The sequence below is a fragment of the Python bivittatus genome, unplaced genomic scaffold (assembly GCF_059951505.1).
Source record: "Python bivittatus isolate LINGU-HERP-01145 unplaced genomic scaffold, Pbiv_v1 ctg000190_np1212, whole genome shotgun sequence".
In the NCBI taxonomy this organism is placed as follows: Eukaryota; Metazoa; Chordata; class Lepidosauria; order Squamata; family Pythonidae; genus Python; species Python bivittatus.
In genome coordinates this window covers 19,836,393-19,863,734 of record NW_028277042.1, presented here as the reverse complement: position 1 = coordinate 19,863,734, position 27,342 = coordinate 19,836,393, and the positions used below count along the sequence as shown (strand labels likewise).

At 45.0% G+C, this 27,342-nt stretch overlaps 1 protein-coding gene across 1 annotated transcript; it reads left to right on the top strand.

The window, feature by feature from the left end:
• Positions 1 to 1,881: 1,881 nt before the first annotated feature.
• Positions 1,882 to 25,073, top strand: LOC103060216 (dual specificity protein phosphatase 22-A-like). Its single transcript, XM_015887910.3, has 7 exons — positions 1,882 to 4,209; positions 6,028 to 6,061; positions 6,459 to 6,541; positions 11,198 to 11,247; positions 15,161 to 15,235; positions 16,272 to 16,443; positions 23,344 to 25,073. Exons 1-7 carry the CDS (start codon positions 4,189 to 4,191, stop codon positions 23,563 to 23,565), a joined length of 657 nt encoding a protein of 218 aa, XP_015743396.1. The 5' UTR covers positions 1,882 to 4,188; the 3' UTR covers positions 23,566 to 25,073.
• Positions 25,074 to 27,342: the final 2,269 nt, after the last annotated feature.

The following is a 27,342-nucleotide window of genomic DNA, read 5'->3' as shown; positions in this document are numbered from 1 at the left end:
AGTTTCTCTTGTATATTCAATAAGTAAAGTTTATCCCTTTGTTTGTCACTTGTAATAAAGTCCTTCCAAACTTTAACAGAGCTCTTTTGTGTATCCAATAAGAAAAAATTATCCAAATCAGTTTCTTGGCTTAATATCTATACATGTCGTTTAGGGAATAAGTCATCCATCAGATCCATTTGTGTTACATTTAAGTCCCCCTTCCAAGGAATTTCATAGACATCCATTGCAATTTGTTCTTGTTCTACAACTTCGTTACAACACGCTCTGTCCATCTTGTCAAGCAATTGATCCATTCTATTAAGAAGCTTAATAGAGATTCAGAAGTTTGCAATATAGATTTCTGCTCCATATTCTTTGTCTGCTCCATCTTCCTTATCCTCTAGTTCCTTCTAGTGTCCAACCTTCAAGGTCTCATTGTAAAAACAGCCAAAACATTCTTATTGTAAAAAAGCCACAACAGCTGCCATGTTCTCATGAGAAAATATCTTTTAATTAATTCCAAGCTATAATTCCGAATTGCCCTGGCCCCTCAATCCATTGTTAACTTTCCAAAATCCAGATACTAAGCACCCTTTTGCTATATAGTCCAAGAAATCAAAGATTTTCAAAACTTCTAAAATTAAATTTGCACCATCCTCTAAAGAGGAGGAAACTCACCCGCTGAATATGGTAAAACCTGAAGGGTCTTAATCTCTCCAGTAAACAAAAATATTTTTTAATAATCCAAATCCCAAAAAGTGATTAAGAAATAAGGCTCGACCGCGCTTAAAGTCCATAAAAGTCTGCTTTGTGAGTGTGAGCTTGATAAAATCCTGACTCCTAGCCACTCCACTCACGTCAGCCGCAAAATAGCAGTTTCCACTGTCTACTCATGAGTAGCAGCTGTCCAGAGTCATGTGGATAATCTCAATAATTTCTCCTCCTCCTGGAGAAATTTTGCCGGTCCAGATCCAGCATCCAGCATCCAGCCACAGTTTCCCCCGCAAAGCCGTCCTGCTAATGAGCAGGACGTTGGCTCGTGGGGGCGCTCACAGGAAGCGTCCCTAAGTATTCAGAATTAGTAATTTATTCTATGTGCTATTACGAAGAATTGCAGCCTGGTGAGGTTGGACTGCTGCATAGGCAGGAATAGGCAGTTTGCTAAAATTGCTGAACTGCAGCAATTCTTGTTTTTTTTCTAAATTCCAGGCAAAGCATCCAGCTACGCATTTTGGTACAGGCAATAAATTTGAATATGTATAAGCTTGTAGGATTTGACAGTTGCACTCCTGTCTTTCTGACACTTGTTCCATAACTCTGAAGGAAGGGATTTAAGTTCAGTATCCCACTGTGGGCCAAAGCTTGGTATACACCCCTCTTCATTGCACACATTTCGTTCTGTTGGGGCAGAGTTGATCAGGAGAAGCATCTTGGAAATGGGAATGGTTCGACAAAGCCAACTCAGTAGCTATTGTGCAAGTGGCAAATTCTGTACTTTGAATTGCTGGGGATGGAATTGATAATCCAACTATTGATACAATTCCTTCATGCAAACCATATATGGAATATGGCAAGCAGTTTGCATCAGAGACCAAACTGAAGGGGCCTGGGGCCCTTTGAAGAAAAGTTGCTACGCAAAAAAGTGTTTTTCTTAAGCTTTGAAGAAACTCAAGGACCTGGTAAGAGATGTAGGAAATGGTGTTGAAGAAAAATTCCCCCTTAGAATTGAACTCAGCAAAGCTAAAGGGTGGGAAATCCTAGGCCAGTGTTTCTCAACCGTATCAACTTTAAGATGTGTGGACTTCAACTCCCAGAATTCCCCAGCCAGCATGGCTGGCTGGGGAGTTCTGGGAGTTGAAGTCCACACATCTTAAAGTTGATACGGTTGAGAAACACTGTTCTAGGCAGACAGCCCTACAACAATGTGCAGATTCCCAGCGTTGGCTGTTTTCATGAAGTCACAGCTGGGTTTTACCCATCTGGAGACGTTGCAGAAAACTCATATCCATTGATCTGATCCAGCATGTCTCTCTTGATATACTGAGAACTGTTTGCACGAAGGTCTGTTGGCAACTCTGAAAGTAGCATCACTTTCTGGTTTTCTACAATGTACGTAGATGATAGGGTGCTGACGGAACGCCTAGGAGAAGGTTCACCTCTACTGCACTGCAAACAGATGTTTCATTCTTAAGGTCCCCCATTAGGGTGCTGTTCAACCATAATGAAAAATTAACCTAAAAAACAACATAAAATTATACAAGAGCAAGAAAATCAACACATACCTTGAAACATCTCTTCCCAATTAATACGTCATAGTCAAGGAGAGTGTGAGATAGATAGATGATAGATAGATAGATAGATAGATAGACAGACAGACAGACAGACAGACAGACAGACAGACAGACAGACTCTAATGAGCACCTTCCCATAGTTGTGTGAAAAGACCTTCAATGATTCATTAATGATAAATACAGCTATATATCAACAAGCATCATCTTTCATCAGAAGATAAAATACTTCCCCACATTTTTTAAAAAAATCAGGGTATTTGTTATGACCTTGGCTTGTTCAAGTCTTTTCAAATGCAACTCCTGGAATGATTGGGAGATTTAGTCCCTCCCAAGTATCCATTGGTGGCCCCCCCTTTTCAAGATGGTCCCAAGGGTGGTTTTCCCACCAGGGCGAGCCTTCCTCAAGCTGATGTTTTCTGGATGGGTTGGAATACTGTTCCCATCAGTCCCAACCACCAGGGATGGCTACCTCCCCAACATCTTGGGGACGACAGAAAAAGCTGCTCGGCACCTGACCTGGGGGACAGAGAGGTTCAGATAGTCCGGACCCTTCTGCCTCTGAGAACCTGAAAATGTGTTTTTTTGAGTGGTTGGCCTTGGTTAATTTCATTTCTATGACTCGGTTGTTCTCTTTTTTCCTCCAGATCTTTATTGCCTTTTCTTTTCTAGTGCCTTGTTTTTATGTTCCAACAAACTATTAAGTCACCCAGAGTCCTTTTTTGCCAGTGGGGTGGCCATCTAACACTAACAAAAAAGTAAAGGAAAATAAAGGATTTGGTAGGAAGCCTAGGTGCGAGAAAACCGCTCTTGCTGCTCTGCACGTTGGCTGGGACGCTTCGTCTGCCAGGACAGCGGCCGAGAAAAGAAGCTGGGCTTCTGCTGAGCTCTGGGGACCCTGGCCCTCACTCCAGGGCATGGGGCTTTTCCAGTCTCATTTGGGTTTTGCTGTAATTCTCCAGTGGTGCTCTCCAGAGGAAAACCGAGTCAGTAATGGAAACTTTGGCCAGATAAAATTTAGAAAGAGTCTGAATTTTGGGCTACCTTAGACTAGCATGGTTCTCCTCTTACAATGTCTACAACATGGACCAGCAATGCAAAGGTGGCAGTTTCAACCCTCTTCCCAGTTTATTTAAAACAATGTTATTGACCCTTTTCCTTCTTCCTCCTCCTCCTCCTCCTCCTCCTCTGTGTACTAGAATTGGAAGCTCCCACTGAAGACATTACTGTAACTAGAAGAGCATCAGTTCACATTACAACCAGTCACAGAGGAGGTGGGATGATTGAAGAAATTCACCTAGGCAATTTCTTGCCAACACCCAAGAATGTTGGTCCCTCAAAGATCCCTGCCACAAGGTCCTCTTTTCTTCCCCCTCCCAAACGGGCCTTTTATAAAGGCCATATCTGCATTGCAACACCACCCCTTGGACGATCTGCTTGGCAGCGACAACTGTATTGCGGTGACTTAAGGCCCCGGGAGGGAGGGCAGAGGGAGCAATGCCACAGGCAGGCATCCCCAATCAACTGACCCCTTGTCCCAGGTCCAACCCGCGCAGGATTCCCGCCTCCCTCCCCGTGTCCTGGGTGACCTCTGAAGGCTTCATTGGGCTGACAGCCCTTGACAGCAGTTCTGCCCTGGGTCAGAAGAGCACCGGGAGTCTAGGTCAGTGGATGGAGAAGGTGCCTGATTCTCTGCTCCCTTCCTCCTTCCCAGGTTCACTTCTCCTTTGACAAACACACCCTTTGGACCAACAAACACTCCTTAGAATAGGGAGCAGCTGGGTAAGTCTCAACCGGAAGCTTTTTCTCCGGCTTGGTGTCATCTTTTTGCATTTCGCAGGGCCTCGGATGCCAAGGGGAAAACGGAGTGAATGACTGGGACTGCCGCTGCTTGCCCGCCAAAGAACAAAAAGTTGTCATGGGGATCGGCATGAGTAAGGTACAATCCTAGAGTTTCATAGAAAGGGCCCCAAAGAGGGGGGCGGTGCAGGGTGACAAGAGGGCTGTCTGGGTTGCAGAAAGGGGCTCAGTCAAAAGAACAGGCAAGAGCTGGAAGTAAGAAGAGGAGGAACAGGAAAGCAACATTGGCCGGCTTGTATCCCCCCTTCTGCCATTCAGCCTTTCCCCCTCCTGTCTTTGTCTGTGCAAACCTTACGTATCGATGCGATTGTCTAATATCTGAAAGAATAAATATGCAGGAACCGATTCAAGTTTGGGGCCTGGAGGAGAAGGTCCTTTAAGAGGTAGAAGTCGAAATTGTTTAATTTTTTTTTCACCCCCAAATATTCAGCAGAGCAAAGAAGGAAGCGTTAACTTCTTGCACAGCTGTCTGCCTAGCAGAAGGCTTGCTTACGTCTTGTGTCCCTAAATAACGGGGAGAGTCATAGCTTTCCTGAAGTATAATTAGACCCCCTGACCCAGATAGAGAGGTGGTCTCAGATTTCTCTCTGCTCTGGGTTGAAATAAAGAAGGGAGGGGACCTTTCTCAACCAGCAGGCTGATTTTCCTGCACAATCCCATCGATTGTTTGTAATTCCAGGGATGTATCAACCCAACTCGTGGTTTAGTTATTAAACCATGATTGAGCAGACCATGGATTAATGCAATGAGTGACTCATTTGAGGTCGACACTTCTGAGTACTAACTGCGATGGGGGGAGAGGGGAGGGCAAACCAGTGGGAACAGCTATGGCCTTCCAATTCTGTTGGATTTTATATACTGAAGTACCGTATATGGTACTATTTATTAAATGAATGTTTGTATGGCTTTACCATTTTTAAAAAAAATGTTTTTAGAAATGTTTAATCTTGTGATTAATGAATGCATTTGCCCAGAGATGCTAGGCAAATTAGAAATAATAATAATAAAAAAATAGAAATAAACAACAACAACATCTGCCTATCCCAGGTCCTTGGGAAGGACTCAATAGGTGGATAAAAATGCCAAATCCAGTCTAAACATCTGACTGATTGTGCGATCAACAATAATATTAATTTGTAGCTTCCTGCTAGTACCTAGTTCAGTGTTTCTCAACCTTGGCAGCTTTAAGATGCGTGGACTTCAGCTCCCAGAATTCCCCAGCCAGAGTCATTAAGCGAGATGGGCGGTGACAAATTCGATATATAAATAAATAAAATAAAATCAATCTTAAAGCTGCCAAGGTTGAGAAACACTCATTTAGTTCATTGTGAGCCACTGTGGTCTGATCGAGCAAGAGGCTGATAAACCATTGCTCCTTTAATGCGTAGAAGCAATATAAATAGATCCGGACTCTTAGTGTTGACCATGGGGCAACTTTAGATGTCCAAATGCAGTGTTACTCTATTGCCTCCTCCTTCCTTCATGCCTCACGTTGATGCTAAAGGGATTGGTTCCATGGTTGAATAGATCTTCTCAGAACTTTCAACCAGAATCTGCCTTCCTGCAACTTTAGACTATTATTTTTATATCCTGCACTCAGGAATGAGAGGGAAAAGGGATTGTGGAGTGAATACAGAAGGGATGTGGCAATGCCCCAGTTTGCTCCATCATTAGGCTTAATTTTCAGGCTCCTGATCATATGCGCTGATGTTCTCTACATTTGTTTCAGTTTCTCTGAAACTTTCTTAAAATGGTGGTGGCCTGGATGTAAGGGGAGGTCCAACCAATCCAGGATGGAGTAAAACAGCTGCTTTCCATGATGTATTACTCGAGAAAGTCACTCTTTGCTCTGGCACTGGAGATAATGCATTCATTTTCTCTCTTGGTTTCTCCTTAGGTGGTTGAGGGCCTATACCTCGGGAGCATCAGTGGTAAGTTTTTTCAGTGCTTTCTTCTTGGAGAAGTTGATGATGAGTAAGAGTTATGGAATTCTGCTCCTCCCCTCCCTTGATCAAACCTAGTAAAATAGGCCTCAAAAGAACCAAGGTAGCACCATTGATGGAAGAAGAATTGCAGGGGCGTCCACAGGAAATGATTAAAAAAGTCAAGATGGTAGCCGCAAAGGTGAGATTGGAGGTCCCTCTCTTTTTATGTGAGCAATAGCCACAAATAGTTGCAAGGCATCTCCTGAAGTTCATCAGAACTTCTCTGGAGCCAAACTGGCCCTAGTCATATAACAGTGTTGTTATTTCTTCTACAAGAATGAAGTCCACATCAAGGGCCTCCATTCGTTCATTCTGGATCTCAGAGACGTTTGTCTTTTTGCAGATGCTGAGGACAAAGAGAACTTGACGAAACATGGGATCACCCACATTCTTTCGGTGCACAACAATGCCAAACCTCTACTGGAAGTGAGTATGCAAGTCCCTTGAGACATTTCAAACGCCTTGGGAAGAACTTGGTCCTGCACATTCCAGACTCACAACTGCAAAGTGGTCAAAGGGCTCTTCCCTTCGGTCTGCCTCCTGTCCAGCTACTCAGGAAACAGAAAGTCATGATGTATTATAACCGAAGGAGGGCAGCAGACGCACACAAGTGTAGCCACCTTTCCATCCTCTTCACTCAACCTAAGAGGATCTTACTCAATTCAGTTTTCTTGGCAACGCTTTTGGAAGGGGGTTGCCATTGCCTTCTTCCTAGGGCTGAGAGAGAGGGACCGGCCCCAAATCACCCAGCCTGCTTTTGTGCCTAAGGCAGGACTGATTGATTATGTGCCATCGAGTCATTTTCGACTCCTAGCGACCATAGAGATAAATTTTCTCCATGACGATCTATCCCTAATCTGGATCTTTCAGGTCTTAAGACAGGACTAGAGCTCAGATTTCCTTGCTCTGACTCCAACACCTTGACTACTAGACCAAACTGGCTCTCCCCATCTCCTCCAGTCCTTTAGGTCAGTGTTCCTCAACCTTGGCCACTTGAAGATGTGTGGACTTCAACTCCAAGAATTCCCCAGCCAGCATGGCTGGCTGGGGAATTCTTGGAGTTGAAGTCCACACATCTTCAAGTGGCCAAGGTTGAGGAACACTGTTTTAGGTGAATTAGATGACGTGGCCCTTCTGCTTGAGACAACGTGACCATGGGGCAGCCTGACTGGCTGCCTTGCTTTAAGGCCATATTGTGCTTTGTTCAGCTTCAGCTTACCAGCGGGTCTGAAATCCCTCCTGGAAATTTGAGGGGGTCCTACCCTTTTAGTATTTCAGAAGACCATGAAGACCAGTCTCTTCCCCCATCCCCTGGGCTAGGTCAAGTCAGTAGCATGAGTGGGCTGGCACCTTTGGTGGGAAGGATTTGTTCTGTTTTCATCCTGTTGTTTTTATGGGTTGTTGTGAACTGCCCGGGATCACCATGTGAGAGAGGTGGCCACCTAAGCTCATAACATAAGCATAATTCATAACATAATCCATGACGTTTGCATGATATTGTGACGTTTTGGGATCATTAAGTCGAGTCTTCTACTGAACACCTATGCACTCTTGGCTTCCTCGAGGATTGATTGCCGATGGTTGAATAGATCCCAGAGGCTGGGTTCATACATGGCGCTAAGCCATAAGCTGTGGTATGCAAGTTGGAACTGCTGGATTCACACATGACGTTGTTCCCAAGTCAAAGTAAAACACGTGGCAGATTTGTGCAATCTGTGGATGTCGTGGTGTATCAAGCTGCTGCTAGTGGCACATCTGGCAGACCAAAAATGAATCCACCTTATGTTTGGATCCTCTTGGAGCGCTGGTGGCACTTAGGTGGGTTTATCCTTCCCCAAACCCTCTGAAGCATTTTCCCAGGAGCCACAAGTACGCTCAATCCAATCGCCCATTCGCAATGCTTAATGCTCCCTATAAAACCACCTGCACTCCCTCCGTCTTCCAAAGGAGAGAGTGCAGAATAAGGTTTTGGGCCTGTACAGCCCTGCCCTCCCTGTCTGTGTTCTTGCCAGTTGTGTTTACTTTCCCAACAGAGGGGAACACCCCCCCCCCCCGATTTTAAGAGAATGTAAAGAAGACACCATGGAGTCATGACTTCAGCCGAGAGAAGAGAGAGCCACAGAGCTGGGAGGCAGGATGAAGCAAGAACGCTCCCTGAAGGGAAACTGCTGGTCTTGCAATTCTAGGAGCCAACACTGCAGAGCTCTTTTCCCAGAGGGCCCTGCTGGGTTAAGCTGAAGATTAGTTGGTCCAGCTGCAAAAGGGCTGCAGAAGCCCAAGAACATCGCAGGAATATTGGAGCGATGCAAATTCCAGCTGAGCGCAAACCCCACACAGGGAGGAGCCCTGAATGAATGAATGAATGAAAGCAAAACATGTTTTCCTATGCTTCTGTGGGAAGCTCTTGCTTCCCAGTTAGATGGATGGATGGATGGATGGATGATAGAGAAAGAGAGAGAGAGAGAGAGAGAGAGAGAAAGATCCTCATGAAGCCTATTCTTTTCATCAGAGCTACTGCCTAAGTTTGGAGGAAGAAGGGAATGTGTTTATGGGTTGGGTGAAGATGGGAGAAGAGCAGCAGCTGCAAGGACGGTTCTTCACAGATTTAAGCAGGCAGATGGCAGATCCACAAGTCTTACAACAGGATGGAGCGAGGAAGGCAGAGGAGTGGAAAAGAACAAGAGGAACCGGAAACACATGAACGTATTGAGTAATATGGCAATCCCAGAGCACAGCAAAAGAAGTGCCGAGACAAGCTGTGGTTCCCAGGCATCGGGCTTAGGTCTGGTGGGGCCAAAGGAGGGCTGCTGCTCCCCCCCCGCTGCCGCCGCCTCCTCCTCCTCCTCCTCCTGCTTTGGAAGGCGGGTGGGTGGCGAGGGAGAGGAGGTTAGCAACCGCCTGGATGATTTTGCTGTTGTGCGTAAGTTGCAACATACTCCACCAAACCCCCTTGGATTTGCATTTTCATGTTTTAAGTAAAACGACTCCTCTCTTGTTTTCCTTCTGAAGAGAGGAAACTACTTTACAGCCATCATGTTTATTGCTGTAGCCCTGCACTGTCTACCCTGGCTTAGCAGCAGCTGTTCAGTCTCTCACCTCTCCTCCCCAAACCGCTCAGCTTGAGATGAAATGCTGGGTTTGAAGCTGGACACTTCTCCGTGCAAAGGCCAGACTCTGTCCTGAAGCTGTATCCTCTTCTGAGACAGCCATGTGTCCCTCCTGGGTCCTCTTCTATAATGCCTTGGTGGCTACACCAGGCTCACCTTCTGGACTGGGAACCCAAAGAGGGTTGAACCTGGTTAGATTTGGATGGGAGAGGCCAGGAAGTGCCAAAGATGTAGGGCTGCCTGGAAGAAGGGAATGGCAAACCGTTTCTGTTCTGTTGTCCAGAGGACAACACGGATCTGTTTATGGAATCTCCGGAAGCTGGACTCCATCTGGAAGAGATTTTATCTCTCTTACCCTCTTTCTGTTCTTCCTGTCTCCCTCTTGTCTCATCGCAGGCTGCATTGAATGGAGAGCAGAAAAACCACAATTGGTTTAGCCAAGGACATTTCAGATCTCCTCTGATTTTCCTTTCTCATGGTGCTCCTTATCTCTCTCGAGTCCAGTAGTTGTCTGGGGTGGCCAGTTATGAAAGGGGTCAAAGGTGGTGACCAAAGCATCTCAAATCCATTCCTCACTTACAGGTTGGGTGTCTTCATGCAACCAACTAAGCCGTAGTTTGCTTACTGAGTGATCCATAATTGGCTAAGTTCACACAGCACACCGAGCAGTTAGACTTAGGTTTACAGGCTGTGATAGCTGGATCCATCCAAGTTATTAAGCAACAGATACACAACCATATTTTGGTTTACAGTATTGCGACAGCCAGTTATGGGTTAAAGTTTTGGGCTAGGCCCCGAGAAACCCATGTTCAGGTCTTCCTTCCCAGTGTGGAAGCACATGGGGTGACTCAGGCCAGTTCCTCTCCTTATGCCCAACCTACTTCACAGGGCTGTTGCTACGAGGAAAATGGGAGGAAGGAGAGCTACATACATGGCCTTCAGCTCTTGAAGGAAATGCAGCATATACATTTAATGACTAATACATAAATTGTAGATGTAAGCTAGAGTTATGGTCTTCTGTCTCAGTTTTTCCCAACCCAGCTGAGTTAGACTACAGCTTCTATCTTCCTCAGCAAATGGTGTGGCTGTGATCACATAGCACACTTACGCAGCTCAGGTAAAACCAGAGTAGCTAAATTTGTACCAAAGAATCAAGCTTGGTCAGGGTTAATCATGGCAAAGTTCCTTTCCTTGGTGTCAGCATGCCGAGCTTGTGGTCTGGTCAGTTCGTAGTTCAATATGCCAATTCAGAAAATGAGTTAATCCAGTCCCACAGTCATCCTTACCCCCAGCCTGGATGGAGCTGTTCTGTAGGGCAAATTCTGGAAGAATGTTGCATTTCCCTTTCTTGGAGTTGCAACTAACCCAGAGGGCAAAATGAAAGCTAGCAAGTATTTTGTTGAAGTAGAACCCAACAAGGGGAAAAAGTTGAGGGCATCTCTTCTCTCCTTCCCCACAACCTTGATTCCCACAGAGGCCCTTGTCCTATTTTCCCAAAATTATACTTGTATAATAGGAGCTCCCAAAAGGAAGGGCCTTAATATGATGGTCATTTGAACAGACCATTTTTACTTCAGTCAACAGCCTGAACAGTGTGACTTGTGGTGGCTGGAGCCCAAAGAAACAGCAGATAGAGCCAGAGTCAAAATTGTGTAACATGACCATTCTGTCTCTTTCTGAAGCTTGATCTTCCCCTTTCTCTTTCTCTTTCTCCTCCTTCAGCAAGGCTGCTAGAATTTCTGAATGGATGGCTGTCAAAACTTTCTTTAAAAGTATGCTGAGACCACATGAGATGCAGGTTGCCCCCCTTAAATTAGTCAAAGCTTTGTGTCAAAACTTAGGCCGCAGCAAGAGCTTTTGTTGAGTACCACAACCATAATGGTGCTTCTTCATTTGTTTAAATCTATAAAGCCTTGTCGTGTCACTGTTTATCCAAGTCACGGAGTCTCCGTAAACTTTCTCTCTTTAATTTCAGGGCATGACCTATCTCTGCATTTCAGCTTCAGACTCTTCGAATCAAAACCTGTAAGTCCTTTCAAGATCATACCCCTTGCTGTGAAGGTAATGACGGGTAAATATAGTTTCAGAAATAATGGACTTTTTGAGATTAGAAAGCAAGGTATAAGTGTAAGAACGCTACCGTAGTGTCCTGTCTCATCAGTGTCTCGATTGCCTTACTTTCATAACACACATCACACACACCCAACCTGTTCTGGCACAATCCCCCTTCCATTCCTTTGATGATGAATCAAAGCTTCTACGTGCTGCCAAATGCAATGCGTTTCCAAGCATTTCATTTTACTTGTGGGCACCGCAGAGGAATGTGTGGGCTACTTGTACAAACAGGGAAAATCAAGCTGGAATTTTTAGGGCATTGTGAAATTAATTAGGAAAAAAAAAAAAGAGTTACGAGATTGACCAGATTGGATTCTTTGATAAAATGGAGCGGTGGCATTGACTGGAAAACGGGTGAAGCATTCAGATGATGAACCGGCTATGCTGATCCCTACCTTCTGAACAGATTGGTAGGCCGTATGTTTGAAAAATGCACAAGGTGTTTGTCTGTGCAGGTTCACAGACAGAAAAATGGACTAAAACAATTACACAAAGTCTTCCACCGCAGTTCTATTGATCGCCCAAACACGTGGGCTTTGTTGAACCTCTGATTTTTCCTGGTTACACGCAAGTAGCTTTTGCTCCTGTTATAAGCCCATGGCTACTGTACCTAGCTAATAATAATTAATAATAATAATTTATTAAACTTAAATGCTGCTGAAGTGGAGCATCAGTTACGCTGTGAAAAGTTATTACTGACATCCTTTCGAAGCTAAAGATGGAAGTGGCATTTTTTTGCAGGCGTCTTCTGCTCCCGAGCTAAATATTTCCCCTTGAAAATGTTTGGTGAGAATATCCTTCTTCAGCAAGATTGGGTTGTTATTTACTCCTCCCTCTCCCCCCACTTTTTTTTTTGTGCAATCATAACACGCCTCTCAGCAGTGGGCCATAGGAAGGAAGCTCTGTTCCGAAGGGCCTATTTTCTGCACTCTGTTTTGGAGTCTGGATTTCACAATCTCAAATGAACTTTGAGAGGGTTTTCTAAGAAGCAAGCTGAGAATGGGGTGGCATGGATTGACCCTGCAACCACAGATTAATGGCAGAGATGGGGACCGTCACCCTGCTTCCAAAAACGGGGTGTGGAAGACGGCTCCTGGAAGCATCTTAACCCCAGCAGAATGGTCTCAGATGGCTTTGCTGGTTGATCCGTAGGGCTGACCAGAGACGTTTACTACCTACAGAGAGTAAGGAAAATGACCTTGACGCAGACAGGCAGGACAAAGGCAGACGGGTCTGAATTATCTAGGCAAAAGGGACTGAAACATTTTTTAAGTCCAGAATGTCCAGATAAGGTTTGGAAGAGACTCAGGCAGACACCTCTCTGATTCACTGGAATATAAGAAGGAGGGAGGAGGTACAGCACAATCCGATGTGCTTGATTCTCTTATTATAGCCAATTTCGATAAAAATGGTTGATCAGACCAGTTGTTTTCCTACTTAGTGGGGTTAACACTGCTTGAACCAAAGGAAAATAAAGTCTCCCCCTACCTCATTCCAGGTACAAAAGCTGGACCATCAACTGACATTTTCTTTAGAAGACATACTGGCATAGGATCTCCAGCACTCTTGAAAGCGGCCGGCTAAGTTGGGGGACAGAGGGCCGGGTGCAGGGCACACTCTTTTCTTCAGCACTTTGTTGCCCCCTCCTTGAATCTACCACCTGAGACAAAGTCATCCGTTTGCCTAATGGTAGGGCTGGCCCATTTGAACCTGAAACCAGATTTGTCTGATACTGCAATAAGGATCAGGTAGAAATAATTCCCCCTGCTCCTCCCCCAAGAAACTGAGCCTGCTGCACTGTCCAGGCCAGAGAAAAAGGAACAAAAATTAGAACCTTAATTTCATTATAAATAGGGCTTGCATTTGGTATATAGCAGTCCCTGGAATTCTTTCACAATAGCTTTGTTCACTTTTCTTACAATAAAACTTACTTATCCAAGATGTTCCTCCATGAATGCCTGCTCCAGCTTTCGGTACTGACATTTGCTAAGAAAACCTTGAAAGGAGTAGTAATTTCCCCTTCATTCCTTGTACCCCCGTAAGCATGCCATACAAGAGTGGGAAAGGTACGTGTTTAAGCGGGAGGACGTGCCAGAGATGTGCAAGCTGACTGGCCCATTTTAATGGATTCGGTATTTAGTCCTCCTTGCATACCACCACCTGCAAAGGTGATGTCAGGTTAAGTCTGGATGTCTTGTTGAAACACACTGTTTAGGGCGAGGGATGACCAAGCTAAACTCCTTCCCTGATGGGTTTCCTCTGACAGCTTTTCTACCCCACTAAACATTACTAAAGGGAGGGGTATCTATAGTAAGCAAACAAGCAAGCTATTGATAACTGACCCAGGCACACGCTGAAAATGGAGGAAAGGGAGATGAATAATAACGTAAGTAGCCTTCGAATCAGTCTTGACTCCTGGAGAACCCATTGACAAGTTCCTGCAGTTTTATTGGCAATATTTTCAGTAGTTTGCCCTTGCCTCCTTCTTCCTAGGGCTGAGAGCGAGGGGCTGGCCCACAGTCACCCAGCTGGCCTCGTGCATAAGGCAGGACTTGAACTCCGGGCCTCCTGGTTTCTAGCCCAATCACAATCAATGAAAAATAATTCAAACCAACTTTGCATTGGCCATTAATACATATATAATTTAATAGCATATTACTAAACATATTATTACTTATCAATGTATCAATATCATCAATATGCTTATATACATATACATATACACACACACATACATACATATACATACATACACACATACATATTCTGTATTTTTATTGTGTTCTATTGCTGCATTTTGTAAGTTGCCCAGAGTCATACAGACTGGAGAAGCCTAAATCTAATAATTAATACATTGGAGGTTTCGTGTCCTTGCCAGCTGATTGTCTCTGGACTTGAATGAAAAATCAAAAAAGGTCGTCAAAAAAGATGACCTAAGAACCAGCAGAGAAGGAAGGGGTATTTAGGGCAAGGAACCTTGCTCTGATCAGAGGTGCTTCTGAGCTTGTAGGACTACGGTTGCTACCTATTCCGTCCACCCCCCTGGTGAAGTGGACATATCACTAAGCAAGTCAAACGTTACGGCCTTTTGCTGGCAACGTGGTAGGTGGTGCCTACCGCTTTGCTTGGAATAAGAGGTCAAAGTGGTATTGTGGTTTCCTTTCTCAGCTCCGAAGGTGTGTTCCAAACAGTGTTTGCTACTTGCACGTAGGGAGCAGAACTCAGCAAGGGATGGTCCAGATGGGAATCAACAGCATTCTTTTAGAAAGAATGGACGTTGTAAGATGAGGAGGCAAGGTTCAAACGTTAAAAAGATCTTGGATCTGGCAAGGGGCCCGTCAAACCATGGGGTTCCATCAAATTTTCAATGAAATGCCAAGACAATTGGCTTCTTCTGCAGTTGAACCAGCATCTGTAATTTATTTATTTATTTATTTAATTTATTTATTGGATTTCTCCCACTGCCCGTCTCCCCCACAATAGGGGACTCTGGGCGGCTTACAAAGACATTAAAACTATAAATATATATAAAATGCATAATATATATAGAATTAAAATTTAATTTAGGCTGTTTCTCCCAGAAGGGGAGGCAGCTTACGGACCATTTTGAATTATTATAACTCCATGATTGACAAGGATTGACCAACTCCCCACAGCCCTCCCCACAACCCCACAGGCTGCTTTCAAACCACACGCTCAACCAGAAAATGACCCCCGGATCCTATGTTTGCATGGGGAACAGCGATGGTTTATTGAATTTTCAAGAGAACTGCTTAGTAAGAGTTTCAAAGGAAGTGATGTCTCTCTCTTCTCCCCATGCCAGAATACAACATTTTAAAGAGTGCATCAAGTTTGTTCATGAATGTAGGCTGCATGGGGGAGTTTGTCTCATTCACTGGTAAGTAATCCCGCCTTCTTTGTTTTTTCCCTTGGAAGCCCACACTCGGAGTATTTAAATATCTGCAAATAAACATGGCCTTAAACCTTGTGGAGTTACTAATCAGTGTGGTGGCGGCGGCAGAGGGGATGAAACAGGATATGGAAAAAAATGATAAAGAGTGCAATCTTGGAAATCCTTCCAACCCATTGAGCCTTCTCTTTGAGGGAACATGGTCACTCTTGTGCTATCAAAATGCCATGTTCTCTCCTAAAACGGGGGGTTACTTCAGCCCCCTTGAAGCCCTGAGGGCTGTTATTGGTCTGAATTCAGCCCCAGGTTGCATCAGGCAAGTAGGAGAAAGAAAAGCAAAATGAAAATATTCCCTGGATCAACGGTTGCAGCTTGCGTGGTTAGGAGTAGCTTTCTAATGTGTCGCTCACAGGTTGTGCTGGATCTGCAAACTCAAGCCAGTAATCATGCCAGTCAGAAAAAACAGGAATTGTAACGAGAGATCACCAAGCTTCTCCATGCTTGAGAAATTGGTCTTGTCTAGTGTTTTTCAACCTTGGCCACTTGAAGAGGGGTGGACTTCAACTCCCAGAACTCCCCAGCCAGCATGGCTGGCTGGGGAGTTCTGGGAGTTGAAGTCCACCCCTCTTCAAGTGGCCAAGGTTGAAAAACATTGATCTAGTCCATGTATCATTTTGTTTGTGCAAAACTGGGCTTCCAGATCTGGCCCAAAGGTAGCCTTCCATAGATGAGGATAAACTTGAACCCAAGTCTTCTCAGGCCTCATCTGGCACCTTAACCATTTTATCTTACTGGCTCCTGTTTTATGGCTTGCTTAGTTTGTTGAATCCTGTCAATTTTGGCTTGTTCAACCAGCCATGATGAGAGAAACCACCACGGCTTCATGTGATTGTGGAAAATTGCGGGCCGCAAGACTTGAACATTTTGCTTCGTCTTGAGGGAGAAACTGATCCTGAGGGCGTTGCGAACGTTTTCCACTTCTGTGTGAACTGAAGGCCAACGGTTCTCCCTTTTGTCGCCCCAGCTTAGCGGGAGTTTCTCGCAGCACCACCATTTTGGTAGCCTACCTGATGACGGTAACCACCTTCGGCTGGGAAGAATGCTTGGCCGCAGCCAAAGCTGTCCGTTCGTATGCCAGTCCCAACTTTGGGTTTCAGAAACAGCTTCAGGAGTACGAAGCGACGCTGCTCAAGGAGGTAGGGGTTCACAAGGGCACCCCGTTTGACCCAGGTCTCATTTTGGGCAAATCTTTGCAAGCCGGTGTCCTTCACTGGAGGCTGCAGCAGTTAATGCTTAGGAAGTCTTTGTGAAAACAGCGATGAGGCAAGAAGGGGAGCTGGCACGCCAGGGGCGAAATAACTGGCGCAGGAGTCACTGCACCCAGTGTATGCCATGGTGCCCATCTTGGATCGCAAATGTTTGACGCGCCTTCCTTCCTTCCATTAGAGATCAGAGGTCCCTAATGGGCTGGGTGAGGGTCCAGATGACCACATAATGGAAGCCCCACTCCTTTTTTACATGGGTCACCTTAATCCTCTCATTCTGGATGTCCCTGGGTGGTATAGTCCCTACATGATTTGGAATGCCCCTTTAATAGAGATGCAGATCATACGCAGCCAGTTGTGGATTTAATCTGCAGTATGTCTGTCTTTCTTTCTTTCTTTCTTTCTTTCTTTCTTTCTTTCTTTCTTTCTTTCTTTCTTTCTTTCTTTCTTTCTTTCTTTCTCTCTCTCTCTCTCTCTCCTTCCTTCCTTCCTTCCTTCCTTCCTTCCTTCCTTCCTTCCTTCCTTCCTTCCTTCCTTCCTTCTCTTGCTTGCTTGCTTGCTTGCTTGCTTGCTTGCTTCCTTCCTTCTTCCCTCCCTCCCTCCCTCCCTTCCTCCCTCCTTCTCCTTCCTTCCTTCCTTCCTTCCTTCCTTCCTTCCTTCCTTCCTTCCTTCCTTCCTTCCTTCCTTCCTTCCTTCCTTCCTTCCTTCCTTCCTTCCTTCCTTCCAATTGTCAACATTTACCTTCATACATTTCAGAAGTTTTTCAGATGCGCTTTAATGGAGAATAGCAATAAAAAGAAAGCAAAACTTAACATTGAGTGACGCTGCGTATCCTGAGTTGAAACTGGTTGCATTTGCACATAACTATAAACCAGGATTTTGCATAAGCCTGGTTTTCCATTAAGAAATCGTTTGCTGGCCCAGCCAGATGTTTTGCTCTTTTCAGTTCACATATGAAATCCAAACCCATTCCTGGCATGGTGCAGGATTACGAGTTGTGATTTCGTGTTGCCTCTGATTTGGACATCATGTTCAATCGATCCGCTTGAGTAGGCGTGTGTTAAGATTTTGACTGAACAGGTTCACAGCATGTGTTCCAGACACAGTGGAGAAATAAATCCCAGGTTTTCATTCCAATCCTGTTCTATTCCTATTTGGCAAGGTTTAGCTCTTATCTGAATAGGAACATTTTTAACTTTTTAAAAACGAAGCTACGTACATTAATCAGCTTACTAATGCCACTCACCTCCTTTCCTGTCTTTTTTTTATAACGCCCCACCCTCAAAACATAACCAATAGATAGATCCTCATAAATAACCCCTCAGAGATCTGAGAAACTAGACCACAAAAACATATCACAGAATCGCCAAGTTGGGAGGGACCCCACAGGTCATCTAGTCACAACGAACACTATTGGTCTCTAAGGAAACAGGACGCACTGTTATTTTAGCTGCAACTGATAAATAAGGGAATTTCTGTAGAAATTTCCCGAGAAAAACAGGACTGGTCCAACATGTCTGCTGACCAAGGAGTTTAAGTAATTCTCCAGTCCCATTAACCCCTTTTGGTTGACAGTGTGGCATCTGGAGAGCCCTGTTCTCCACATCAGTGACTGATGGTTGGGGTTGACTCATGCTAGTTCAGAAGAACCTTTCCTTCAGCTTCCAAAAGGCAACTGGGTTGCAGTGAGGCAGCTGTTTTTCCACAGCGAATCTCAATGCCCCGATGCCCCACGCAAAACGGGTGGGCGTGAGACGAAGCTCCAAGGGCCGGCAGAGTTTAGAGCCATCCAGGCAGAAGCGAGACATACATACAGCAGAACCAGCAACGGAAACCCCGTATCTTGCAGGGCTGCCCAACAGATTTGGGAATAAAGCTGGTTCCTCCTTTGTTCCTATGAAAGATTGAACTCAGCAGGAACATCTGCAGAAGGAGCCACAAAAGTCGAGATGGAATGCCCCCTTTTTAACGTATCTTGAGCGTGCAACGCATGTTAAAAATATGGCAGGGATTCCACGGCACGGTTCTGGCCGCCACCTTGACTTTTTTGACCCCCGGGGGGCTGATGCCCCTTTAACTCAGAGTCTTGTTTGTCTGGCCTCGCCAGTGGGGAAGCTCTGGTTTGCGCCGGCCCCGTGAATGCACTGTGGGCTGAACTTCCTTTTTCCCTCTAATGACTGAAATCAGGACATTCTGAGAAAACTCTGCTCGGAGTGGGATGAGTGCGGGTGGAAGAGGCGCTGAGAGTCACAGTGCAGAAAAGCTTTTCAGAGAAAATGCCCAGCTCTTGCAGAAGTGCCGAGCCTGGGATTCCCCCAAAACCATCCCCCCGCAAACGCAGCTGACTTGGAATCTGGGCTGTGGCATCAGAGGACAGAGCTTTCTCCCAGGGAGAGTGGATTGGGATCTCACGGCAGGGACTACCCCCTTCTTTACTCATCTGGTGCATGCAACGCGTGTAACAATATGGCGGGGATTCAACGGCAAGGTCCTGCCCACCATCTTGACTTTTTTGACCTTCCTGCCAACCGGAGGCATTTCCTGCCAGTGACTTTTTAAAAATGGCATGGAGAGCGGGAAGAGACGTGCCTGCCTTAGCTTGTTTGCAGGCAGTAACGGGGGACGTGTCCTCCTTTTAGTCCTGATGATTTCCATCCGGCAGGCACAGCCTTAAAACCAAATATTCTCCCGCTTTTTGTGTACCTCTTCCTGAGCAGCTTTTCTGGGCAGGGCTGTCTGAATGCAAGTTAACAAGCTCAGCTCTGTGACCTCAATTAGTGGATGAATACCTTCCCGCTTGGCTGCTGCCTGAAACTGACAAGATCTTAATCAGTTTCAGCTGAAGGTTTTTGCCTCCTAACCTTCCTGCCTCAGTGTTTCTGATGCTGGAAAACTAATGTATATCCACGTAGGCCTAAATACCTTTTTTGGTTCTTGCTGCAGTTTTTCATTGTAATGTTTGTCGCGGATGCCAAGAAAGCTCAACAGTTTGTGCATCCTCCTCCCCCCCTTGTCCTCCTTTCCAGTTGTTGGTGTCCTCCTTTGTTCAGACCTCTGGTCAACCCAGCTATAACAGACCCTGGTTGCTGGAGAAGTTTAACTTCTTGGCTGACACTGCTGTGATGTTCTCTCTCCCCTTCACATCTGACATTTGTTTCTGGGTAACCAGAAACTTTTTTGTTTTGACGGAGCAGGCGGGCTTTAAGACTGCAGGAAGTGAATTGCAAAAGATGCAGGTGCTGGGAAAAATTGCGTTTAAAGAAGCTTTGATGGGGATTTAAAAAAAAAAAGCCTCTTCTCTTAATCTTGCTCACATACAGTAGAGGTTGCATTCATCAATCTTAGATTTAGGAGAGAGAATGAATAGAAATGCTTGGGTCTGTTTGTGTTTTTTTTAAACATCCGGATAACGTTCTTCGTTTACGAGTTTCACGGCCAGAAGAGATTGTAAGAGGAGAGCTGGGCTAGTTTATGGTGGTCAAACATCGGGAGCCTGGTTTTCCAAGTAACCCGTTTTATTTGAAGGCGGAAGCTTTTGTGAATTGCGGCTCGCTTTACCACATGCAGGCATCTGCAGTTTGTGAAAGTTTCAATAAAGTTTGTTGTCTGAAAGGGGGGCACCAAGCAGTGGCTTGTGAAAGCTTGCACGGTTTAATAAAATTTGTTAGCCCGAGAGGGCACGACCAGGGGCCGGTTTTTGGCAGTCAGAAGAAGAGTGAATGGGCCACGGTTTATGCCTTTGATAGATTCACAGAAAAAGAGGAGGCAAGATCTATTAATCTAGCCTAGTGCTGAAGTAGAGCTGCTAGTTTCAGAGGCAGTCTACCTCTGAATAACTCTTGTCTTCCTGCCATGTCTTGTTGAAGGGCTTCCTGGAAGTCACTGAGCAGTAAAATCATGAACTCCTGACTGACCTTGAGAGTCACAACCACAAGGTTGTCTTGGGTTGTTACGCTCCAGACTCTGAAACTGAGAAACCAGTTTCTCTTTTGCATTTGTTCTGAAATGAATTTATGCTTCAGCTTCCTTGGTCCCAGGTCATTCATCTCTGCAGGACAGCCAGGGAATCTAATGCTGGCTAATCCAGTGCTCATGGTAGGTCAAAAAAGTCAAGATGTCCAACAGACCTGAAACCAGGCCGAGCTGGATCACACCCTTGCAACTGCCATCTTGACTTTTTTGACCCTATCCTGCAGTCACCCCTGTGGTAGGGGACACATCGCCACCCCTGAATTTTTATAAGCCCAATGGGTCTCTGATGCGTAATCTACCCCACCCCCCTGAAACCCAGAGCATTAGCGCCTCCCTTGAATGTCTAGCTGGGAAGTTAGTTTAGTGAAAATATTTCTCGTACTTCTACCAAGTATATTGTTTTTCCTTCCTTGTAGCCTTTAAAAAAAAAAAAAAGACACCTTTTGAAGTTCCCAGCGTAGCTCAAACATTAATTCATTAGGCACGTGGTGAGAAAAAGAAATTTCTTTTGGAGATCCCAAAATTAGCATCATTGGAGATCATGTGAGTTATTAATGAACCCTAATATAGTAAAAAAAAAAAAAAAGATTTGGGGGTTGTGTGTGTCTGTGTGTGTCTGTGTGTGTGTTTCTTTTTCTTGTTATCTAATTTTTATTTTCAAAGAAAGCCAAATTTCATGTCATCTTGCCTGACAGGCAACTGATAGGTTGGACTACCCTCCCCATAATCCCTAGCCAATTCTCCACTGCATCTCTGGGGCTGAGATGGCAGCTTTTAAGGTCCCCTGATCATTAAGGAGAAGAACTTGAATAGTGCTAAAGGGAAATGAAAGATACTTTCATTTTTCTTTTTTCTTTTGGAGTTGAACTTTTACGCTGGCCCAGAGTGCAACCCGGGAATGGCGGTAAAGGGTTTTGGAGTCTTAATTATGCCCCCAGGACTGTCTGCTTCATTTGAATGGCACTACCATATGAGAAATTAAAGCAAGCCTTTCTTCTTGTCCGTCGCCCAGAGTGTGGTGTCTCCGTAGCGAAAAGTCGCATGCTTTCCTGTTTCAAAACAATCTGCGGCTAGTTTCAGGTAGCGGGGCTGCGTGGCCCAAGGAGGAGGCATGTCATGACAGGCAAAATGTTGGAAATTCCCACTGGAAGTCCCCCAAAACTCAGTGAGAGCCCACTTGTGGGAATTAATTATCAGGGGACCTTAAACACGGCCGTGAGTGGAATTCACACCCGGCTCTGATTGGCAGTGGTGAAAGTGCTGCATAATTGACATTTTCATTATTTACTCATTCTCTCCTCACATGGCTTTGTGAAAGTTACAAGGGTTTTTTCTCCTCTCCGGTGCTGAAATTAAGACTCATTAGAGGCCCTGCCAGAGGGGGCTTTGGGGATGATCCTGGAATTGCATCGGGCTTCTGGGGAACAGCTGAGTAAAGTTACTTCCAGCTCAGGTTTGGCTCTGGAGGAATGATAGAACTTAAGTTCTGGAAGGACGTGACCATGTTGGAGGTCCATGGATCATGGAGATGCAGCGGGAAGGCTTGCCCCCTGGCATGGACAGTGTGTGTGTTGTGTGTGTGTACGTACATGCACATTCCTGGCTGGATGGCAATGTTTGCACTCATTGGGAGCTTTCAGCAGCCATGCTTCTGATAACCGTGGGCCATCAGGACATGGGGAAGTGACAGTGGGACATCTAAATCCATGTTTCTCAAACTTGGCTGCTTTAAGATGTGTGGACTTCAACTCCCAGAATTCTCCAGCCAGCAACTCCCTGGGAGTTGCTGGCTGGAGAATTCTGGGAGTTGAAGTCCACACATCTTAAAGCAGCCAAGTTTGGAAAAACGCTGATCTAAATTGTTTGGGAGTCATTTGGGAGTTGGGCTCCATCGACTCAACTAAATACTGAAGCATCTGATCTAGAACAGAGAGCAGTTTGTGCATTTATAAACACAACACTTCAGCTGTTTTTAAGATGGTCCTGACTTTGTATGGCAGGGAAGTGGAGCTGGGTAACAATATCTAAAAAGAATAAAATTAACGTAATTACCCAGATTTATTCAAAAGGAAGACAATCTTGAATTTAAGAATATCCCTTCCACGCAGGTCGATCAGACAGAAAGTACTTGACTACATTCTCAGTAAATTTAAGATGACCCTACCATTTTAACGGTACATGATTTTTTGGGAGGCAGGGGAGAATTTCAAGGAAATTGCATTTATTCTGGTAAATATATACTTACTGCTGTACATGCCAAGAAATGGAAGTGTCATATACATGTCTATAAGTAGCCTTTTGAATGGCAGAGGTGGACAGACACATTGCTCTCTATATGTGCCTTCCCCAAACTGATGCCCTCCAAAGGTCTTGGACTACAATGCCTATTATCCCCAGCAGAATCATCCTGCAAGCAGGCCAACACATCTGGAGAACACCAGGTTGGGGCAGGCTGATCTATGCTGCAAGGTTGTCTGAAGGCTGTCGACTTGGTTTGACTCTTTAGCTGGAAGGAAAAAAAAAAAAGGAAGAACATCTGGGCTCATCATCAGGTGTGCTACTGGTGACTGTTGCTGGATCAGAGATGGTCCCACTGGTTGCATGAAGCCTTTCTTCAAGGCTTTAGTAGCATCCACCAGACAGTTGGGGAAAGCTGTGGTTCAGAGGTAGGAAGAAGACAAGCTTCTCACAGCAAAGGAGTTCGGGTCTTAGATGCCCCACATCTGTCCTCTAAGGGCAGAGTTTTCTCCTTGAATTGACCATGGTCTGTTCACTGACTGATCGCTCACTGTACGTATTCTCTGTATCTTGGCCCAGCCCTCTCCCCTGACAGCTGCTCTGGAATTTTTGTCTTGGCAGTACCGAGCCTGGATCCAGATGGAGTATGGCAAGAACCCCCTCTCTGACCAAGAGGAGCTACAGCGTCTACTCTCCCCCAAAGAGGAGAAAGTAAATGAGCAGCAAATAGGACTCAGGGAAACCAGATGGATCGGTGCTCCCAGCCCAACCGACCACCAGCCACACACCACGTATGGTGGCAGCAGCAGCACCAGCGGCCGCTACCAATGGATGGACAGATAATGGGAGCTGTAGGAGAATTCGGAAGCAACATTTCCAGTCTCCTTTCTTGGAAGATGGGGTGGTATTGATAGATTTGCTGCGTCTCGAAGAGGTTGTTGCTGCTCCTTCCTTTCTGGTTCTCCCCTGAACTTGTCATTCGATCTCCTTGTGGGTTGGGCTGCACCAGTAGGTTTTCCAGCGGTCAACTTAAGTGCCTCTTGCTGGCCGTTTGGGGGCTGTCCCAAGTCAAGGAGGAACTATGGGGTGATTTAACAGTTCCAAGGAGAGAGGTTTGCAGTGAATTAGCCCAGGCACCTTGCAGGCTGAGAAGATGGAAATTATCTTGGTAATTCTTGAGGGATGCTCTCATAAGCGATAGGGAGAACTTTTGTTCTTGAATGTTGGAGCTGTGAGGATGGCTAAAGGAGCATCTATCTTGGGAAACAGGTGATTTTTAGCAACAATCCTTAGAATTGTGGCTGATTTCAGTGATTTGAGAAACAGATTTTGTTAGGTTTGCTTCAGCTGCTGTTTGGATTAGGGTCCCAGATTAGACGTATTGTGACAGGAACATTACTAAGATAAGCAACAAGTGAACATACATAGTGCAAATCAGTATGATGTTAACATGATTAACAACAACAATAATAATACCCAACAATGTAAACCTGCAATTCTGTACCAAATATCTGGGGATCTATCATGGTATAAGATTGCACTGTAAGTTTCTTTCATGATGCTGCTTAAAGGTATTTTCACACCCAAGTTCAAAATCAATTTACTGGAACTTACTGGAATTGGTTTGTTTCATAAGTGTGAAACTCCAGTGGTGACAACAATTCATTGTCTCAAAGGATGGTTTTTAAAGATGATCTGAAGATGATGGGTTCCAGCATGAGGAAGGGCTAAGAAGTGTTCACTGCCTGAATTTTAGGGGGGAAGAAATTAGAAAATAAAAACTTCTTATCTCTTGAAAGATTGGCATGATCACGCAGGTTTTAAATCAAGGATCAGTGTTATCCTTCACAGTGTCCTTTGCAGGTATATTCTTGTCAACTTTAGATTTCTGGAATGGTATTTTATTCAGCAAGGCTTATCGATCTTTCTTGAGCCAATTAATCTTACATTACTCAGAGTAACAGACATTCCAGCATTCAATTTTGCAACTTTTCCTTTGTGGAAAAGCCCATTGCTGGATGCTAATAAATGTACGATTATTCTATTTTTTTAATGATTAATATATCTGAAGTCTATTATGATTTAAATTAGCCAAAGAGTCAGAAGACAACAGTCACAGAATTTGGCTCCTCCAGAAAATATCCCCACGTGGGTTAATTTAAATCCGAATGCATCAAAAAGAAAACGTTCTGGGGAATCTTTCCTATGACAGTGCCTTTTTGCCAAAGGATTTGATTCAAAGTTAAATCTGTTTTCAGTTGAAATAAGGACCTTCCTGGCAGGCTTATATTATACCAATATATATTTCCACAAATATAAATCAAATCACACGGTGAAAGCTTATATAAAGTCCTGGATTCAATGTTGGTTGGTCAGATGCTTCCAAATTTTTAATTTTATTGTCCTTGTGTTGAAGGTTGTTAACAATGGTGAGATTTATATCTTAAAACTGTCTTACTGAAGGCACCTCCACGTAAGGTGCTAATGAGTAATTGAAAACACTTCTGGGGCAAGGCAGTTGCAGAATGTCAGCTGGTTTTGAAAGCAGAATCGTTTTTTGGGAGGGGGCGAGAGCTCTGCTGTGCTTTTTAAAACTGGAACAAATCCAGTATTTTATATGCAATGGTGAGAATCTGGGGTTTATTTTGCTACTAGCGGGATTTTCCTGCCTCTGAGCTCCTGGTGGCAAAAAAAATGCGCTCCCCCCCCCCCGCCGGCAAGCATTAGCATCCTGTCAATTTAATATGCGTCTCTGCTTCTCCAGGGGCTCCAGCAACATACCACCATGGTTAAAGATAATGAGAACGGTGCCTGGCTGCAAAAATGCTGACATGCTATCCTTTCATCATCACAGTACACAAGGGACTGTTAATTCACAGGAGAAAAGGTAGCTTTGCAGCTTTGCAGCTCCCCCTTTAACAGTCGCTCAGATTTTTTTGGCACACAAACAGAATTTGAAATGAAAGAACATAGAAAGGGGGGTAGCGCTAGCCATTTATTTTCTTGAGAATAAGTTTATTGTTGCTCCAGGACCCATGGGAACTCAAAAAAGATCATTGCAAATTGGTTTCAAGCTAACTTGAAGAAATGAAGAGAATGGTGAAATGGAAGAAAGTCTGCCTAGGTAGGAATAATTGTGCTGCTTATTGCCAGGAAGGGGAGGAGCACTGTCAAATTTGTGCCTGCAGCATTCATATGACCACCATCAGATTACACGAATCCTTTAATTAGGGAAGGGAATCCCATTTTACCATCAGTGCTGGGAAACTGTGGGCAAGGTTTTTGAACAAAAGCTCCACCTTTTCAGTTCTGCCGTATCATTGCCCATTTAGGACGAGGTGCCCATTCTGTTCTTTCTGTTCTCAGGAACGGTCTCCCCCAATCACCAAAACAGACCCCCTCACCTCCATTGCTTGGGAGACTGGCCTGCAACCCGAACGGAGAAGCAATTGCAGTTTTGGCTGTTGGTCAAAATGGGCTATGGGGGAAGTTAAGGAGAAGCCCAGACAGCCTGTCTGGTCATTCTGTAAACGGCACAGGAAGCCCACATGGGAACTGAGCTCGGAAAAAGAAAAGTGGCTGTTTCTGGTAGGAACAGGAAGTCATCGTAGATATGTGATAAGCAGAGATTACTTTTGCAATAGTGCTACTAACAGATAAAAGCTGCACCAGGATATGTTGCTTAAGTGAGAGCATTTGATTCCTCGATCCAGCCTAAAGAATCTCCTGGATAGCTGCAGTCTCACCCTTTGACCAATCCATTTTTCTGGGAGGAAGGCCCTTGGTAGGAAAATCAGGGGTGAAAATCAAATAGGTACAATACCTGCAGGAGTCCCCCCCCCCCCCACGACTCAAAAATCCAATAATGTGTACCTTTTTCCTATGGACATCAGAGGAAAGTAGGTGAACAAGGTTTCTGGACAACCAGCTGGTAGCTGAGAGCCATATTTGGTATCCTTGGAAGACACGGGTGCTGTGGGGGTGGGACAATGAGGCAAAGAGGGCAGACTGATGTGATATAAGGGGGTGGGGAAGATGACCTGTTTTTTCCTTCATTCTGGGAGGGACAGGATGGTTTTTGAAACTATGCCAGGAATGTCCACAGAGCATGTTCCAAAAAGTGGAGTCATTGAATCTCCCCCTGTATTTTGTGTGTGTTGCCACCACCTTGAATTTTTCGACCACACCCCCTGCACTGTATTAAAGCTATTCTAGGGTTTCCCATATAGCTGCCATGTAGTTCCAACTTCAAAATAGTGGGAAGCCATTCCACTGATTTGGGGCGATTGCGATTGAAGGGAGTCTTGTGGGTGAGATAATGGCCTTAGACGCCCATCCAGTAGGCCAGGAGTGCTCTGTGTGTGTGTGTGTGTAAAAAAAAATCAAGCTGGTGGCCACGCCCGTGCCACTGAAGCCCCACCTCTTTTCAACTCCTCTGCCTCTGCCAGTAGCAGTTCTGTTTGGCCCAACCTTACTACAGCTCTGTTTCTAAAGCCTAAAGTCATTTACTAACAGATGAGCAATGCTGAACTGGGTAAATATTTTTAAGTGGAAGTCTTTTGTCCTGGGGTGCAAAATATGACCAATCATAAGCCACCCTCTGGGTTTCCAGGAATTAGG

Coding starts and splice junctions, on each gene's coding strand:
- LOC103060216 (XM_015887910.3), top strand. CDS start 4,189: ATGGGGATCGGCATGAGTAAG. Junction 6,062..6,458: donor ATACCTCGGGAGCATCAGTG/GTAAGTTTTTTC, acceptor GTCTTTTTGCAG/ATGCTGAGGACAAAGAGAAC. Junction 15,236..16,271: donor GGAGTTTGTCTCATTCACTG/GTAAGTAATCCC, acceptor TTGTCGCCCCAG/CTTAGCGGGAGTTTCTCGCA.